This window comes from Ceratotherium simum, chromosome 35 (genome assembly GCF_057802395.1).
Source record: "Ceratotherium simum simum isolate JZ-2026a chromosome 35, ASM5780239v1, whole genome shotgun sequence".
In the NCBI taxonomy this organism is placed as follows: Eukaryota; Metazoa; Chordata; class Mammalia; order Perissodactyla; family Rhinocerotidae; genus Ceratotherium; species Ceratotherium simum.
In genome coordinates, this window is record NC_141934.1 from 7,924,658 (window position 1) to 7,943,981 (window position 19,324).

The 19,324-nt window shown below is 40.2% G+C and overlaps 1 protein-coding gene across 5 annotated transcripts in view; it reads left to right on the forward strand.

Moving 5' to 3' along the window:
* The window catches only part of MORC2 (MORC family CW-type zinc finger 2), a 39,619-nt gene that overhangs the window by 1,628 nt on the left and 18,667 nt on the right, over positions 1-19,324 (forward strand). For all 5 annotated transcript variants that reach the window (XM_087423954.1, XM_004429772.3, XM_014786977.2 and 2 more), the window contains exons 2-6: positions 7,019-7,072; positions 8,947-8,981; positions 14,310-14,378; positions 14,894-14,984; positions 18,305-18,413. In XM_087423954.1, coding sequence (XP_087280080.1) covers positions 7,019-7,072; positions 8,947-8,981; positions 14,310-14,378; positions 14,894-14,984; positions 18,305-18,413 — 358 coding nt within the window. The remainder of the gene's footprint in view (positions 1-7,018; positions 7,073-8,946; positions 8,982-14,309; positions 14,379-14,893; positions 14,985-18,304; positions 18,414-19,324) is intronic.

Below are 19,324 nucleotides of genomic sequence, written 5' to 3' on the forward strand. Positions count from 1 at the left end.
TCTTTAAAACAAGGAAAAACGAAAAGAATGAAGACATTTGATTGACCACTTGTGAGAAGAAATTAGTAGTTTATTTTATTTCCATGAACAGTTGGCTTTATCTTCCTGGAAAATTGATCCCTACATCCAGTATAGTTTGTATATGCTAAGCAGGAAATGCCAACTTGTTTAAACCCATGATTTAAATAGCCTTTCCCCAAAATGTGTGCAAATCACAGAACACGTGCTGTGTTCATAGTTCTTCAGTTCATGGAGAGATTACCATCACCCCACTTTGGTCTGGAATGTTTCAGGGTTAATCCTTATGTCCACTGTCTCAGAAGTAATCCAATGGGGTCATAACTAGTTAGTGTTTTAATACATTCATTCATCACTTTTGAGGTGAAGGTAAGTATTCTACCATTTTAGTTGCTGGAGAAGTGATTAGCAGCTAAATGAATGGTCCAGAGATCTGAAGAACCACCTTCAGGGTTTAGCATATAGACTTCAATTATTTGGTAACAGTGCAATAATTTTTAGTCTTTTATGGGAAAGGACAACATATTATTTGTGATAAAGTCTGTAATTTTTTGTTTGCTGTTTTTCCTACCAAGGAAATAAAAATTTTCTGAATAGTGAAGTGAATTATCAAATTATCAGAATCTGATTTTATTTTGATTTGTTTAGGACATTTCTTATTGAACAAGAGCGTTTTACAGTAGGTACCTTAGAGGTCATCTAGGCAAATTCTCATGCTATGGATGATGAATCTGAAATCCAGTTACATAAGGTTGCTAATCAAAGGTTACTTATCTAGTTGGTAACATAACCTTGGGAAGAACTTTGAATATCCTTTTTTGTATTTGAACTGCCATGTTAAGAACAAGCAGTTGAAGGCCACTTAGATGTTCACAGATGATTGTGTTTGATAAATGGTTATCTCAGTTCTGAATTTTGGAATGAGGGGCCAAATTTGGAATGACTATAATTTTGGAAGACCATGAACTGGGACTTCAGAAACTGAGTTCTTGTTCCATCTTCCCCAAAGACTCTATTTCATGGTAACATATAGGCATACCTCATTTTATTGTGCTTTGCTTTATCGTGCTTCACAGATAACTGTTTTTTACAAGACCCTCTACCCACAAAAAGATTACGACTTGCTGAAGGCTCACATGATGGTTAGCATTTGTTAGCAGTAAAGTAGCTTTTAATTAAAGTACGTACATTATTTTTTTTTGACGTAATGTTATTGTACACTTAATAGACTACACTGTAGTGTAAACATAACTTTTATATGCACTGGCAAACCAAAAAATTTGTGTGACTCGCTTTATTGCGATGTTTGCTTTGTTGCAGTGGTCTGGAACCAAACCTGCAATGTCTCCGAGATATGCTTGTAATGGTAACAACAGTTGTTTCATGTTAGTCACTGTTTTAAACATGGTTGAAAGTAATCTTTATAGTAATCCTGCAGGAGTAAGGATTATTCCTATTTTACGTTGAGGAAACTGAGGCTCAAAGAGATTTAAGTTATATGCCAAAGGTTACAGAGCTGCTAAGTGGCAAATTTAAGGCAATAAGATCTGGCCACAATGGTTAGTAGTTTTAATGATTAGGCAGTACTGACTAGTTAATTTTACCTTCAAAGGCTTGTTTCCTTGTCTATAAAGCAAAAGGCTTACTTCCCGCTTTAAAAGTCTTCAATTTTAGTTTATCTCAATGAGCCTCTAATTTGAGGATTCTGGGATATTTCTTTTGCTATTTTATAGTTTATTAACAATAGGTGGACAGATCCAAGGCAAAGAATCAAACCTCAGTTTAGTCACTTGTTTAAAGTGAAATTGGAGAATTTTCTATGAATTTGACTTACCATGTTGAACTGGAACCACCTACTTGCATGAACTTTTGCGAGTTGGATGTATCATTTTGGAAGCTTTGGAATTTTTTTTCTGGATCACACCTTTGAAGTTGTCTACTTTTGAATGTGACCAGTCCTGCCAAAAGAAACTATGAACTCTAGAACATCAAGATAAGTTTTTGGTTTGTAACCAATTTCAAGAGATTTCTTTATTGTGGTGACCTAACTGGAAGTTCATTTCTAGAGGAAACAGATTTTTAGGTTTTCATAAGATGTGACTTGTTACTCGTGGTGATGGTAGATATAGCTCCTCTGTGTCAAGTAGTATAACGTGACCTTCAGAGAAGGGAACGTGTCTTACAGTACCATCTCCTTTGTTATAGTTTTTAAAACGCAAGACCATTTTAGGGTATCTGACATTTACAATATTGCCATATTGTGAATTATGAAAGAAATGATCCTTTACTTACCTGCCATTTAATATAGACTTGCAAGCAGAGCCAGGCTAGAAGGGTGGAAATCAGTGTGGTGCAGTGGAAAGAGCATGGGCTTTGGAGCCAGCCAAGCTTGGATTTGACTGCTTCCTGGCTGTGTCCTTGGGCAGGTCAACTTCTCTGAGCCTCAGTTTCTTCATCTATAAAATGGGGCTAGTCTGACAGACAGCGTTTATGAGGATTTTGTAAAATAATGTATATAAAGTAATAGCTCACACTTGGTACATAGTAAACATTGAATAGATGATTATTATTTGTTTTATTCATAATATTAGCTTATATAAACCAAAAGTTGATCGTTGTGGTAGCAACTTGCTGTTTGGTGCTAGTCATTAGGCAAATAAATTCTTAGTAAATTCTGGAGCATCTGTTGGAGATAATAAATATCTGTCTTGAATTCTTTTTTGTATTAGGTCTGTGATAACTATTGATGGTTATTCTCTTGGTTACATCAGCATTCAAGTTTAAAGCAGGCCTGGGAAATTCTCATTATGATATGAAAGTCTTAGGCTAATTTCTTTTAATCCTGGATATTGCTAGTAGGAGATGATAAAAGATAGGGTTTTTAAATAAAAGGAGTTTTATGCTGTTATTACTCTTGGGTGGTAGGTTTAGTGACTGCTAGTAAAAAGTTCATGAGAAATCTAGGTGCTAGATTCCATATGTAGTGGTGGTAGTGATGTTCCATTGGCATAAGATGTGAATCTTAAGTCACTCCGCACTACTACTAAGTGGTCTGATACAGCAGGGTGCTTCGGCATAAGATGCCTGCTTTCTTTTTTTTTTTTTTTTAATAATTTTATTTATTTATTTATTTTTCCCCCAAAGCGCCAGTAGATAGTTGTATGTCATAGCTGCACGTCCTTCTAGTTGCTGTATGTGGGACGCAGCCTCAGCATGGCCTGAGAAGCGATGCGTCGGTGCGCGCCCGGGATCCGAACCCGGGCTGCCAGCAGCAGAGCGCGGGCACTTAACCGCTAAGCCACAGGGCCGGTCCCAGACGCCTGCTTTCTATGTCTGTTCCTGTTGGCACGTTTAGTAACTTATTATCTTGGCTGTATAATATTTTTGGGTTGTTTTATCCGTATGTGAAGTTAATGTAGAGGAACCTATCAACTCTAGGGACAGTATTTCTAATGACTTATAATCCTATTGAATTGTAGGTTCACAATCTAAATATACTAAAGCTATTCAAATGTAAACTGGTTGCTCTAGAATTTCTCTGCTTTATTTTCTAGCGATTAAGGCAATTAACTCTTGTCAACATATCCAAGAACTCAGCAGAAGCTATCACTGTATGATGGGCTTATGGGTTTAAATCTGTTGGTTTAAATTCAGGCTGAATATAAATAGGGAGACCATTTTCTTTATATAATGAATAGATTTACACGTGAATTGTTACTGGAAATGCTGAGCTGCAAAACTATTTCGTTAGTGGCACAAATGGTATAAAAGCCATGAAAAGCTGAAAGAGTTTGTTAAAAATTTTTGTGTTTTTTGAGATGGTTGATCTTTCTTGGATCACATGCAAAGGATCTTCAGGTCTGTGAAGTAACGAATTTCCTTTGATATTTATTCAAGTATCTCTCTCAAATGCTAGCCGGCAATGAGTACACCTCTTTGAATGTTATTTGAAAAAAAAGGGAGAACTTATGCAGTTGATATGTTTTGGTTCTTATGATTTTAACATATATTTAGAACTCTGGCGTTAGCATTTATTGGTAGGATCAATTAATCAGTTGGAGGTCTGGAGAAGATTCTGAGTTTTGTCACAAAGGGCCACTTTTATGATGTGTCAGTATACATCACAGAAGTGCCCCTTAGCTACATTTTAAAGACATCTATTAACTTACCTGAACTATGTATGTGTGGAACAGCATTGATACTGTATGGAACAGCGAAGACCATTTGGAATGTTTTCTTTAGATTCTAAATGTACAAGGCACATTTCTAAACATTATATAGAAAGCAGTGAAAACTTGGCCAGAGGTGCTTTGTGCTTACCCTTTTGAGATCTTACTGAATTCAAAATGTCTCTCATTTTCATGTGAAGCAATCAGAAATATGTATTGCTGAGAAGCAGTTTCTATTTCTATTTTTGGTTTCTTTGCCCTGATGGGAAAGGTTATTAGAATTAGTTTTCCAGATTATTTGTATTTACCATTCTCACTGCCAAAAGCTAGATATTTCATTCTTTAATTTATTTATTCCAAAGATATGTGCATACAAGTTGTAGTCTCATTGTTATTATGATTGTGTTCTTGTTTTTTCCCAGGAGCCTAAGTTTAAGTACAGATTCTTATTGAAATGAGAAGTACTGCAATAGAATTTGTTATTTTATATTTTTATATAACACTCTTCAAAATTAAAAATTTAGAGAGTAGAAAACTAATTTACTCTGTAAGTTTCTCAGTCACTTTTAAGTCAGACGAAAATAACTGGTTGAAAGCTTGAGAGCAAACATTGTTACTTTTTTTTTTGTTTTTCTGGTTTTTGTTTGTTTTGTCCTATGTACCATTTTTTTTATTGATGTTTTAATAGTTTATAACATTGTGAAATTTTGGGTTGTACATTTTTGTTTGTCCATCACCATATATACATCTCCCTTCATTCCTTGTGCCCACCCCCTACCCCCATTGCCCCTGGTAACCACAATACAGTTTTCTCTGTCCATGTGTTGGTGTATATTCCACATATGAGTGAGATCATACAGTGTTTGTCTTTCTCTTTCTGGCTTACTTCACTTAACATAATACTCTCTAGGCCCATCCATGTTGTTGCAAATGGGACGATTTTGGTTAGACGTTTTTTAACTTATGTTACTGTCAGCAAATTACCTTAATTTTCCAGCTTATTTCTCCCTATTTCTTTAGTGGAGTAATCTACAGAATACTTTTATGTTTCTTCAATTGATAATTTGAAGAATTTAAGATGATGATTCTAGAGACTTAAATATTTTTAATAATTAAAAAAGATATGGATGTTTTATGCAGGTTTTTCTCTTAGAAATTTTTTTTGTGTGTAAAATAATTAAGACTTGAATTTTTTTGGCCAGAAGAATTTGAGCTCTATTTTCTAGGTGAATTAGAGATAAAATTTCTACCTTTTGTTAGAATGTATTTATTGGTGCTGCCCCTGGATTAGCAACAGATATATTCACTGATCTCATGGGGAAAAGTTGCTTCTAAAATTCCAAGAACTGGTAGTTTTAATTCAAAATTTGTGTTTGTAAAAATTTGAAGATTTACTTGAGGGAAAACCGGTGTTCAAGGACAGTTCAGTTTTGGGTATTTATTTTATAAAAAAATGTTTCACAATTTATTTTAAACAATATAGTAAGTGATCAGAGATCCTAGATGCTGGTTATTTAATATTGGTATATTTCATTGTAAATTTTTAGAAATTTTCACTTTATCTACTGGCTGAAACTGTACAAAAAATCAGCTGGAATAATTTGGTTACTTTTGAAAAATTGATGGTGATGTATTATGTGGATTAATGATTTTATATTTCTTTAATCAAAAGCCAAGATTTCTCGGTGGACACATCCTACTTTTATATCTAATGAAGATTATTATGGGAAATAGCACAAATTAAAGAGAGTGTAAATGGAGTAAAAATTGTAAGGATACATTTTATGCATAAATATCATCTTTATTGAGTTCTGAATAACATAGTACTTGTGTATTTACCCAACGCAAACTTCGAGCAGCCTGCTGGAGGAGATGACCATTGGCTACCCTCCTTGAAGAAGTTAACTTTAACAGGGGCCCTAGGAGACCACACCCATCTCTTGTCTTCCTAGGAGGAATTATTCAAGAGGGTCTTGGATTCCTTTCTTTAATGTGGAGAAAGTTCTGTTTTTAGCCAGAATCAGAGAAAGTCTTCTCACTTTGAAATGGAATATTTTTGCTTATAAATTGCACAACTGTGGATGGGTTTTCTTTTTCTTTTTTCTTTCTTTTTTTTTTTGCTGAGGAAGACTGGCCCTGAGTTTACATCTATTGCCAATCCTCCTCCTTTTTTTTTTTTCCCCCCAAAGCCCCGGTAGATGGTTGTATGTCATAGTTGTACATCCTTCTAGTTGCTGCATGTGGCACGCGGCCTCAGCATGGCCGGAGAAGTGGTGCGTCGGTGCGCGCCCGGGATCCGAACCTGGGCCGCCAGCAGCGGAGCGCGTGCACTCAACCGCTAAGCCGCGGGGCTGGCCCTGGGTTTTCTTTTTCACCAGTAGATCACACACAAGTATTGGTAAAGCAGAAGGCTAACAAGTTGTCCATTGAGCATGCCTTAGAGATGCAGAAACTGACAGCTGGTTAAGACAACGAAAAATAAAATACAGGCATTTTTCTAGGCAGAATATGAATAGTGAAAAACACTGCTTTTAGCAGTAGTACACATAGGAATCTTTACTGCTTCAGAGTGGATTTTACTATGGAACATAGAATCAACATTTCTGAGTAGATAGCAGGACTTGATAGATTAACACTTGACAGGGATTAGCGAGCTCTGGAAAGACTTGAATTTCGGAGAAGTTTAAATTTCAGTAGTGTAAATCGACAATGCAAATGGCGATTTTAGATTTTTATCTAAAACTTTAATATTTTATAACCTTGACTTTTTATTAGGTGTCATAGTTCAATCCCGTAATTCTTTTGCTAACTCTTAGTATTTATCATTTCAGAACGACTCATGAATTCTTGTTTGGTGCTCTTGCTGAATTGGTTGATAATGCAAGGTATGTAGTCTTCAGGCTTAGAGTCTTTGCTTGAAAACTTTTTTGGTCGTTGTGACTTTTGGTTTCTGAAGACTTGGGAGGAAGGCAATTCTGTAGCAAGCTGCAGCTCACTCCTGAGAGGCTTCTTATGCAAAAAGTATTTTTAATAGCACGTTAGTTGATACTTGCACTTTACTTGATTAACTTTAATTCATTCATTACTCTGTGTTCCAGCTTAAAAATAGTAAACTTATGACCTCCAAAGCTACCTTCCCTTGTGTATTAGAGCAAGATAATTATAGTGAAACGCAGGGAATTAAGATAGAAACTTAGGAATCAAATTAATGGGATGAACAAGCTCTGATTTAATTTGTGCTGCAGGACAGTACACCATCTAATGTCTTTGAAATTATGGCCAAGAGTTCTGTGTCTTCCCAAAATGTATGTTTTATTGTTAGATGACTCTAGTTGATCAAAGCATCTTCCACTGTTAGCAGCTGTGCTTGGAAGAAATCATTCTTCAGCACTGTGTTATACTGAATTTTGAGTGATGGATACCTAGAAATGTTACTGTGCAAGACTGAAAAGAGTTTGAGTTGGTTCAGAGATAAACAAATAGCAAAGTCCAAATCAAGATTCTGTTTATCATTATATTATGAAAATATTGTCTCAGTCTTGTGTCTGAATGCAAACATAAAATTCAGACACATTGTTTATTGACCAGGTGTTGATGACTAATGAAAGACTAAGAGGGTGAGTTGACAGTAGAAGTATTTTCTAAACAGATCTCCAGTTAATGAGCTTGCTGATAATTTTCTTTGTCTATCTATGTCTATACCATAAACCTGTACTATTATTACTTTTATTGTTATTATTCTCTGGACTGCTCATGGAAGTGTGCTATATAACAAGTTGTTTAACCAGAAAATTCCCATTGTGTTTCAATCCTGGTTGACTCATAATTTTTATATTCACTTTGAAAATGTTATAGCTTAATGAAATTGTGTTTGAATTTGCCACTTGTTAGCTTAGTGAGACCATGGTATGCTGTGGCAGACTGCTTTGTAGTATATTATATGGTGAACTGGAGAGTTCCTGGGAGTATGTGTTCCTGCTCATGCACACATTTTGCCAATCTTTCACATATTAGAAAATGTTTTTATATGTTTGGGAATAGGTACCTGTAGAGCTGTATGGATTTGAGGGGATTTTTTGCATTTAAAACCAATGAAACTCTCTGTGCCTCATTTTCCTTGCCTCCAGTTGGCAGAATTGGACTAGATTACTTCCAAACCTTTATGGATGCCTTCATTGATGACTGAACTTGTATTTCACTGATGGCTGGAGTATAATGGGGTGCCCTAACTTCCTTTCAAAGTTAGGGAGGATCAGATTATGGGCTTGTGAATCAGTCTGCTGACTGTAGTGTGTATACTGTGAGACCTGACTTTTCATAGGCTTTGTGGCAGATTATTTTTTTCCTTTTTTCCTCAGTATTTTGGTGAGAAGGAAAAATGGACGTTATTGGAACATTTTTTATGATTGCAATCAAATGAGTGAAACACAGATTTGAGTCATTTCTTAGTGTGTAAAGGGAAATGTTCTTATCCTCTAGATGTTTCAGCTAAGAAATTTGTATTAAAAAAATGTATCCAGGTCCTGTGCGTCATGTGATTATTTTAAATAATTTGGAGCTCCAGAAGTGTTTCATAGACATATAAGGAAAATTGTGTTGCCCAGTTTGAAAGTATAGCTTTAAGGTACACCAAATTTCTGTATGATTTTCTGAAAATAGACTCAAAATTGTATGTATCCCACTTAAAATACTGTGCATTTTGATGATTGATATTTCATATTCTCATTTGGATCTTGATTTTTTTCTTTTAATTTTGCAGAGATGCTGATGCCACCAGAATAGATATTTATGCAGGTGAGACAGACGTCAGTCCTTTCTTCTAATGCCTAGTTCCTTTCAATGCATTTATTGCATGCCTAAGAAGAAATGAGTGGGAAATAACTGGTTACTGGAACTTGGGCAGATGACATGATTACTCCAAGTCTTAGGTAGAAACAGGGCAGCCCTTGTCAGGCATGTAATAGAAACCAAAAATATCGGTGTAAAGAAACTAATGTGGGGTGCCCAGATCTATAGATCTCTTTAAATAGCCACCAGGAGATTTATGGGGATGATGGGAGTAGAGTAGTGGGGAGTGAAATAACCAAGTACCAGTGATTTTACTGGTTGGAGTTAGCAGGTGACCAGTTTGTAGCAGGTGACCTGCAGCCAAAGAGAGATCTTGTTGAAGGCCATTTTCTTCCTTTGCAACCTTCGTCAGGACAAGACCCAACTTGGAGAGTTGCTGTTGTCAATTGCATAAAACAGCTGAGTAACTGGGTTGATACAGAGGTTTGCAGAGGAGATGTTCTCAGACAGAGGTGTCAGGTAGGAAGGAGGGCTTCTTTGCTTGAAATTTAAAGATATTGTCAGCATCTACTGTTTTGCTTATTTAACTGGCTCTGCTGTTGGGCAGTAAGATCTTTTGTTTTTTTTCTAGAGTAGGTACAATAGTGGAAGAATTCTTAGTCATTATCATTGGCCTTTTTTTTTTTTTTTAAATAGTTTGCTTTCTGCCTGTGCATTGTTTGTACCAGCATGTTTTTTGGTCTTTTGAATGCTAAAAATTTGCAAGTGGAATAGAGGAAGATCGTTTTTAAATCTAATTTGGCTAGCATGATCTGTTTTTCTGACAGACTTTTCTGAAGTCTTCTGAAAGGTTTGAAGTAATATTTTAAGTAATACTGACTAGCTTCTGAGAAGACTTGAGTGTTTTTGTGGGACTATACAGTTACCAAATGACCCCTCTTCTTCTTCTTGGATCCATTTGATAAATGGGAACAAGTACACAACTAAGAAGTAATTCTCAGAACCTCCAGTGTCGTATAATTAAGAAAAATCTCTGAGTTTTAATGAATTTCTCATGCCTGATGTACTGTGGAGCAAAGAAAATATTCAGAAGAGCTAAAACTCAGCTATACTGCTTAAATTCTGAAAGCCTTTATTCAAAAGGCTCTGCCAAAGTGGTGGAAATAGGACTCCTTTTATTTTTAGAAGAAAGTAACAGGAAAAAGGGGCACAGCAGAAGAATGTTAAAAGATGGTTACTAAACCCTCAGGCCAGATGGAGGTGCCATTCCCAAGCTACAGTGTGTATCTTACATCTCATTATGCTTTAGTGAGGTGTAGTAACGGCTACCTTTGAAAGAAACGGCAGCTGTTTTAATCGTTGTACAGATGGCAAAGCAGAGAATGGGCCTCTACTCCAAGTGGTGTCAAAGGGACAAATCATTATAGCTAGTCTATTTGGAAGAAGCTTTTTAAAAAACATCATCTCTGTCTCCTCCTACCGCCTTTGGTGGGTGAATTTCAGCAAGGAAATTTAGTCCTTTATACTCAGAATGCACCAGAACAGCTGTATTTCACCGTAAATGAAAAAGGCCCAGGGTGCATTTAGTCTGTGCTCAGTGTTACTCCTGTTGTGCTTTGGGAGGAGTCTAGAGAGAATGAAGTGGGGCCTTTGCTGAGTTCTCATGAGAGAACTTAGTCTCTAATTAGAGAGACAGTTAGCACTCTACAGATGATTAGAGAACAATAACTCGATCTTGAGGGAACTGTCAAGGCAGTTAAGGATTAAATGGTGTGATAGAAGCACTAAGCACTATAGCGTTTTGGAAAAAGACTTGATTTACTCCAAGTACCTCAAGATTGGGAGTCTTGGCTGAGGTGTCCTTAACTTCACACTTTTCTAACTCAGTGCCTTATTATTAACATATTCAACAGCAGGGAAAAAAGCAACTTCATTTTACAAGTAGAATAATAAATTAGTAATATGTTAATACTATAAAGTTCTTGTTGTTAGTACATGGGAGAAAGTATTGCCCTGTCTCCCATTCTGAAACTAGGTTGATACTGAACTTGGAAATCTCCCCAAACATCAAAGGTAGCTTGAATTCACCATAATGTCACATTTTAAAAGATTGTATTTAAACCTAAGAAGGGTGAGAAAGAAATCAATCAGACTCTCAAAGTGTAGAGGTGTTCACTTATCCAACGTATTCCAGTTAGATGGGGCGAGACCATAATGTGCCTGTCAGAAGTAGACTGTTTTTTTATTAACTTTCTCGACTTCCTTGGATAGGGAGTGCTACTCCTCAAGGAAAGATCCCTTTTGTGTTGCCAATTCAATGGTTAGTAAATGGAAAATTAGAGCAAATGTAACTGAAATGAATACTGCTCAAACAGATTGCAAAGTACGATGAACAACGTGGATGTCATTTTATTACAGTCTCTGCTCAGGACATTATTATATCATCTCTGACTTCTGACTTATAGCTCCATTTTACATCTCTTCTCCCGCTTCTTTCTTTTTCCTATCTTCTCCCCACTGGAGTTGGGTGGAGGGATGTCAGGCTAATTTGGAGAAGCCAGACTTAGCTATGTTGGGGGAAACTTAGCTGTACAGATTTCCAAACTGGTTCTGATAACCTTACATAGCTGCTACCGGGATCTGAAGCACAACTGCAAAGAAGGCAGTTTGGCTTTGCCCTCCCTGTCTTGCTTCCAAGATGTATGATGGTAGGGGGAGAATACAACTCCCAGCTGCTTAGACTCTCCTCTGTCCAGAACTCCCCCTCCTTCGTCAAAATCCTTGCTTTGGAGGCTTCAGATCTCACTCAGTTGAATGATTAGAGTAAGTATCAGGTGTTAGGAATGCATCTCTAACAGGTGGAATATCTGGGGAGATAGTTTTGAACAGGGAAACCTAGTTCTTGCTTGCTCTAGCTCAGTGCTTCTCAGAGTGGTCCACCAATGGACAGTATTGGAATCACCCAGAAATGTGTTAGAAATGCAAATTCTCAGGTACTACCTCAGACCCACACAATTAGATTCTCCAGGGTGGAGCTTGTATTTTAACAAGCTCTTCAGGTGATTCTTAGGCACGCTACATTTTGCTCTAGCTGATACTCTTCTTAGTCTCCTTCCACTTAAACCCTCCTGCTTACCTGATCTGCTACAGAGAGTAGCATCCATTGGACTGTAAGCTCCGTGAAGGCAGTGCACATCTACATTGTTCACTGCTGTTATCGCAGAGCCAGGAACATAGGTAGTGCTCAGTAAATGTTCACTGAATAAATGAGTGATTGGGATCAGCATTGTAGCCAGGTGAAGACGCCACACTGCCTGTTTACAAAGTTGAAGTTACTGCTGTGTTAGCGAGTCTTTCTTGGCCCTGAGGTCAGTTGCACATGACCATCGACCTGGACAGCTGCTTACAGGCTGTTGGTCACTATGTGGCCAGGAGGATCCTCCGCAGGTGGGTCTCCTACCATCATAAACCACATGAAAAAGCTTTGAAATGAAGTCCTTAAGCAAGAAAGGGATCTCAGATCCACTGTTAAGTGATGATTGTGTGTTAAAACAGTGTGCTGAGTCCTGTTCTAACAAACACAGGGGCCTAGAAGTAACTTCCTAGGTAGTGTTCAAGAAATGCCAGTAATCCTTGGGAACTTTTCAGATGCACTTGGTCTGAACCAGTTTCTAGATTTCAAAGCAGTCTTCGTGTACATTTTATGGCTCAAGTGTACAGTGTACAGCAAATGGCTCTGGGCTAGATTTAGAATACTTCTTTTCCTATGCTCTGTACCTGACCCAGTTTGAGTCTCCATATGACACTTTGCTTCCTCCAGAAGGAAACTTTGAAGCCTTTTTGCATTTTTTTTGCACTCGCTCCTGCTTGCTAGGTTTCATTTGGATTCTCCAGACTCGAAGAGGCACTGCCACAAGGAGAAGTTTTCCTATCTACCAACAGTACTTCCAAGAAGGACCTTGCCCTTGAACTTTCAAGAAGCATTTGTTATTAATGTTTCAGCAAAGTTCAGCTTCCTGAACACTGAGTGATACTTGAAAATCTCTGTGGTTTATAGTACTTCTGAAATACTGCTTTAAATTACATTAACTAGTCCATTTAACAGAAAGCGGTCATGACTCATTTGAATCTTTAGCCTGAGGGGAGGACAAAGAGCTTTCTAAACTGAGATTCCTCAGCTTAGATAAGTTGTATAAAGTTGGTGAACTGCAGCTTGGAGCAGACAAAAAAGTCCTCAATTAGGAGCTGGGCTCCAAAGCAGTCTTGGGTTTGTCCCCGTAGTACCTTACACAGACCTTTCTTTTAGTAGAAGTGCTTTCCTGATTCCAAGGCCCGTGCTGTTCCTCCTTTGCCCACCTAGTCCTCATCATTGGGTCAAAAGGCACCTTGGAAACTCTAGTCTTGCCCCCTTGCCTATTTGGGAATCTCCTCTCCAGTGTCTGTGACGTGCTTGGACTCAGACTACTTTGAGTAACCTCTTGCCACTGCAGAAGACAGCTGCTGAAAGGAGGTTCTTCTGCTGGAATGGCAGCCACAGTCTGTTGTGTTCTCTTCCTCTTGGCCAGGAAGGCCTGTCGTAGCTGCTCTGTGTCTTATTGTCAAAGGACTGTTCCTCCTTCCAGTCCCAAGCAGGTCCAGCTGGGAACCAGGCAGCTCTCACTGCACCCTCTGCCTTCTCACTCCTGGGTTGAGGAGCCATTTCAACGACCCATAGCAAGCAGGGGATACGATGATGAATATAGATAGCCCAGAAACTGCACTTAGCCTGGGGATAGTCACATAGAGACATGGTACTTCATCATCTCGATAGCAGCTGCCACCACTGTGCCCATAGCATGTCTGGCTTGATCTCTTTGTCTGAAGGCTACCCCAAACTTAACCACAAAGGAGGTGTTCTGTTGAATTTGAGCAATGTTGATAAGGTACAGCATATAGTAGTTGGGGTATTTTAGTGACTTGAGGTCTATAGCAGAGGGCAGAGGTGGAAGTAATCCAGGTGGAGAGGGGCAGAAGGATGATTGAGGTATGTGTGGAAACATGCATATTCAGTGGTCCTGGGTGTGGTTAGATGCTGAACCACTTATTCCCTGCCCTCCTTTTAGATTCTGCCAGGCTTTTTCAGTAACCAGAAAGCATTGGAGAACATTTGGTGGGAATTCTTGCCCACAAGGGCCCTGATGTTTAACTTGCACTAGCTAGAACTGTTAGAAGGAGAAGCTAGGTTTGACTTGACCTTTTTGGACCAAGCTTCACATTGATCAACCTTCTGATCATATCCATGTTGTCGCCCACTGGTGGGTAACCACCCAGTAATGGCAGCTGCTTTTTTTACAGAAAGGCGAGAGGACCTTCGAGGAGGATTTATGCTTTGCTTTTTGGATGATGGAGCAGGAATGGATCCAAGTAAGCAAGATGATTGCTGCTTTTGGGGAAGATGTAACCATTTTTACAAATACTTATGTTAACCTGTTTTTCTGTTGCCTCACTATTGTGATTAGAAGATCCACCTGGGGAGAGAAGTCTGTTGCCACATCTCAGGCTTAATTGCACTAATGGATTTGCCGGGTCTTGTCCTAGCATGAGAGATAGGGTCTGGATGGCAACCTGAAGTCAGTCAGATTACCTGCCTCTTGACATTGTATTTATCAGCTTGTACCACATCCTAGAGCTGGAACTACAGCGGCCTCCCCTAGCCTTATAACCAGGTTCTGGTAACAGAACAAAGTCAGTGATGGTGGTACTGACAGGCCAGTCAGAGGTTGCCTCCATTTGCCTCATGGTTGTGAATTTCCTGGGACAGAGGTTTTTAATAGACAAACAGCCCTGCTTGGATTTATTAAGGCTCAGACCTTTGATTTTTTAGGAGCCTGGGAAAGAAATGGCAAACTTCTCACTTTCTCTTCTGCCTGCCACTTCAGGTGATGCTGCCAGTGTTATCCAGTTTGGGAAGTCAGCCAAGCGAACGCCTGAGTCCACCCAGATTGGGCAGTACGGGAATGGGTTAAAATCGTAAGTATACTAGAAGCCTGTCACAGGACTCAAAACAAAATCACTCATTGCTGTCATGCTTCTGTCCAGTGAAAACTTTCCTTTCTTGTCCCTCCATCATTGTAACTCTGGAACAGAAGGAAAGTCAGAAAGGAGTAGTGGTTTGGGGACTTACCAAGTGTTGTCCAGCCTAGTTTACTTCACAGATTGAAAAGTATGAACATCCGAAACCAGTTGGAGTGGGAGAAGTTGTAGGTTTCTCTTGGCACTGTGCTCTGGAACCTCTCCTCTTGTTGAAAATTCTTATTTTTATCCTATCCTTGAGGATGCAAGTGATTGTTTTGTCGGCTTGGGATGTATTTGAGATGGTGAGGGGATCGCTTCGTAGCCCAGCGGTATTCCCTGAGCACATGCCACATGTCACACTTTGGGCTGGGCACTGGGGATCCAGGGTGAGGGAGAGAGACCCCCGAAACCTCCTTCCCAGAGGACATGGTCTCGACTCACATGTCCTGCTAGGCCCTGTAGCAGGGGCCTACCTAATGTCTTCAAATCCCTTGAGACTTCTTTCTCAGTCCTTGGTTCCCACTTGTTTGGTGTTTGGAATGTGTTGTTCTGGTTTTGAGTGAAGCCCCAAGAGAAGGGTTTCTATTTCTGAAATGCTCACTTCCAGCTGTACATACCTTTGGATGGAATAAGATTTAGTGGAATTGGAGTTTGTACCAATGGAATTCTGGGTCACGTTTCCAGTCCTGCTGTGGAAATGTGTTGTTTTGTTTGAAATAGGGCGTTGGTTTGGTCAGTCAACAGCATCAGTTGTCCCTCACGTGCAGTGTGCTTTGGGTGCGTGGGGAAGAAAGTGCTTTCAAAGACGTCAGGAACCTGGTACCTCGACTTTTTGATTTGTCTCTCAGGGCAGGAACCAAATGGTAATAACAAGCACTTACCATGTGCCAAGCACTATGCTAAAAACTTTACTTGGAAATCTCGTTTAATCCTCACTATAGCCCTATGTGGTGTAGGTACTATTATTCTCATTTTCAGATGAGAAAATTGAGGTTTATAGGGGTAAAGTGACTTGCTGAAAGATGTAAAAATGCCCAAGTGTAGAGCCGAGACATGAACCAGGTCTTTCTGACTTCAAAGCTGGAGCTGCTGTCTGTCTCACTTCAGTCAGACAAACTGACGTTTAAATCTCATCTCAGCCACTTAATTATTTCTCTGAGCCTCAGCTTCCTCCTTTGTAAATTGGGATTATAATACATACCGAGTCAGATAAGGATTAAATGCTATCATTGCTGTAAGAGCCCTAGCCTGGTTTCTGGCTTCTATTTTATTTCTCCTTCTTTAATCCTTCCATGGCAGATTCCTGGCCTGATTCAGTGAGTCTGGGTTATGGCCTAGGAATCTGTGTTTCTCATAGGCTCCCCAGGTGATTCTGATGTGGGTGATCCTAAGTCCCCAGTAACTGAGGTCTCCTAGAGTCAGTGTGATGTAAGAAACTCTGACTTGCCATCTGGATTGTAGGCCAGCCTGTTCCTGCCTGGTCTTATCAATTCTGTGGCCTCAGGCAAGCCATTTCACCTCTCTGAATATCTGTTTCCTAATCCAGAAAATGGGGTTCTAATCTGTGACATTCTCCCTTACATGGCAAGTTTTAGGTGCAAATGAAATGTGACTCTGAAAGTGCTTAGAAGACTGGGAAGGAAAGCATACCAAAGTTGAGAGTGTTGTCATTAGCGTAGTTTAGTAGACCAGCTTTTGTAAAGAACCCATTGAGATGGAGCCATCTAGTGTTCAGAGTGTATTAATTTTGAAACCAATTCAGAAGTTGAAAAAATTTTAGGAAGAAGTGATTTGTGGTGCGAATAGGGCTGAGAAGCAGGGAAGCCAGCAAAGAAGTGGCATTTTTGGATTGTTGCTATTCAGCCTACAAGGTCAGAATCAAAGACAGAGGGAAGAAAGAGGCACAAAGAGAGTTTTTGCCCAATTAGGGCAAGAGTAAGCTTTGACAGAAGGCAAGGTAAGGTGCCTCATTTTGCCACCAGTAAGCTTCAGAAAGGAAGGAGGAGGACTGTGAAAACGTCAAGGGAAGGAGCATTGCCAGCACCTTGGGAACTGGAGGAGAAGCAGAACTTGGCAGCCCCCAGGGTGTCTGGATAGTGTCCTGGGAGTTCTCCTGAGCATTTGGGGAAATGGGACATGGCATTCATTTGTGTGCTTGGCCTGCCAGCCTGGTTTGTGTTTGTATATAAAAGAGAGTAATATGACTTCCCACTGCCGTCACCTCCCTGGGCTATTATAAGGACTAATGAGATAATAGCCATAAAGCCCCAGAAGCTGCTCAGAAGAAAGGAGCTAAACAGCCTCATTGTTTGGTGGGCAGTCTTCCTACCGGTGCTTCATGCTTTTGCCCTGTTCCATGCTGCCTAGAAAGGCCTGTCCTTGCCTGCTTCTCAAGGATGGTTTAATGGGGCCAAACAGAGAAAGGAAGCAGTTGATTCCATTCAGACTTTTTCCTTGTGGAAGTCAGCCTCAAGGCACATTTCCCAGAAACCTGTTGTGTCCCAAAGCAAGGACCTGCCTGTGTCAAAATGAACTTGAGATGACAAAACAACTCTGAGACAGAAGATGACTGTAGTTATAGGACATGAGCTAATTATAGGCCTCGTCAGAAACTGTGGTCAAGAATTATATTTTGTGTGGTTAGCCCCTACATTTGGCTGAGCCTTGGGGTCGTACTGTTTTTTTTTTTGAGGACTTGTGAGCATAGGCAGTGGGCTGTTCCCTTGATGGTGCTGCCAGTTGATGAGTGGAGAGGAGGGGTGTTTGTCTCAGCAAAGGAAGGACAGGATGGGAACTGGATGTGGTCAGCATAGAAGATGATGTGTTGAAGGTATCAGTTACTGGACTGAAATCTGACGGTGGCACAGTCAGAGGATACAGCAGCCCTTGTGTAGCTGGGATGAACCTGGAGCACGGGCGGTAGGGTTTCTTGTTATCGTTGTGGCGATGGGCTGGGGGTAAAACTAACCTGGGGCTGGTGATCGGCGGTGAACGGGCCCTAGAAGGGTTGTGAGAGAGCCCTGTGCAGTAGGTAAGTGTGGTTGAGAAGGTTATAGGGAAAGGCTAAAGCCAATGGAAGAGCAGAGGGAGGAATATCGGGTGAGAGGAGAGGGAACGAGGGCTGTGGAACTCAGCTCAGGGTCCTCGGACCCAGGGAGGCCTTTAGGAGAGCCCTCAAAAGGTGGTTTCAGTTACATCCAGAGGGTGGATTTATTTCTTTTTCAGATGAGTTTTTGAATCCCTAGGAGAATAACCCATTTCTGCTTCCCTTTCAGGGGCTCAATGCGCATTGGAAAGGATTTTATCCTCTTCACCAAGAAGGAAGACACCATGACCTGCCTCTTCCTGTCTCGTACCTTTCACGAGGAGGAAGGCATTGATGAAGTAGGTCCCATCCTTGTGGTCCCAGTCACCATTCCACCTTTCCTGTGTCTGCCCAGGCTGTTTTCGTAGGTCATTTGCAGTGCTGGGCTCATTGGGGTTGCTGGATTACAGCTGTGCCCCCTGTTATGGGATTAGCTGGTTGGGTGAATTGGTTGAGGGGTTAAGGTAGCTATCTTAATGTGAGAGGAAATAAAAATCTCAAAGCTTCAGAGAATAGTTGTCCTGTTTCTGAGAATGAGGCCATTAGCTGGCAGGAAACAAGAGTTGGATTTGCAGGTCCCCTAGATCTGCAGCTTGAATTCAGTCTGGGGGTGAGGGGGTGGTGTCACTATGGAGAGTTGTTTTATCAGGGGTGTACTTTGGGCTTCCATGACTATGGGTGGAGACCACAGATGGCAGTAATAATAGTAACAGCACTGTCTTTGCCATATGATGGTGATTTTGTGGAATGTGCTATGAGCGCATTTTCCTTTTGAGGAACTGTGTTGCTCTAACCATCTATATCAGAGGCTACAACTCGGATACCTACAGGGCCTGGACAGGCAGTGAAGCAGGTGAGCATATGGAAAACATCAACATAAGGTTTTTGCTAAATGGCAGCTGACACTCAGCCCCAGCTGATTATTACTATGCTGGAAGGAAGGCCCAACGAATCTGGACTATTCTGATTTTAAAACATTTTGGTAATTATGTAAGCTAAACACATGCTCACCTGATTCTCTTTGTGGCCTAGTGGCTCAGATATCTGCAAAGCTGGTCTGGTGAGGTCTGTGCCCCTCCTTGAGGGGATCAGGGAAGGCCTTGGTCTGCCCAGCCTCACCCTGGACTCTTAGCAGCTCCTTTCACGTGTGAGAAATGGAGGCCAGAGCTTGAGAGAGGGGCTGAGAGGGTCTGCAGAGAGAGATCCATGG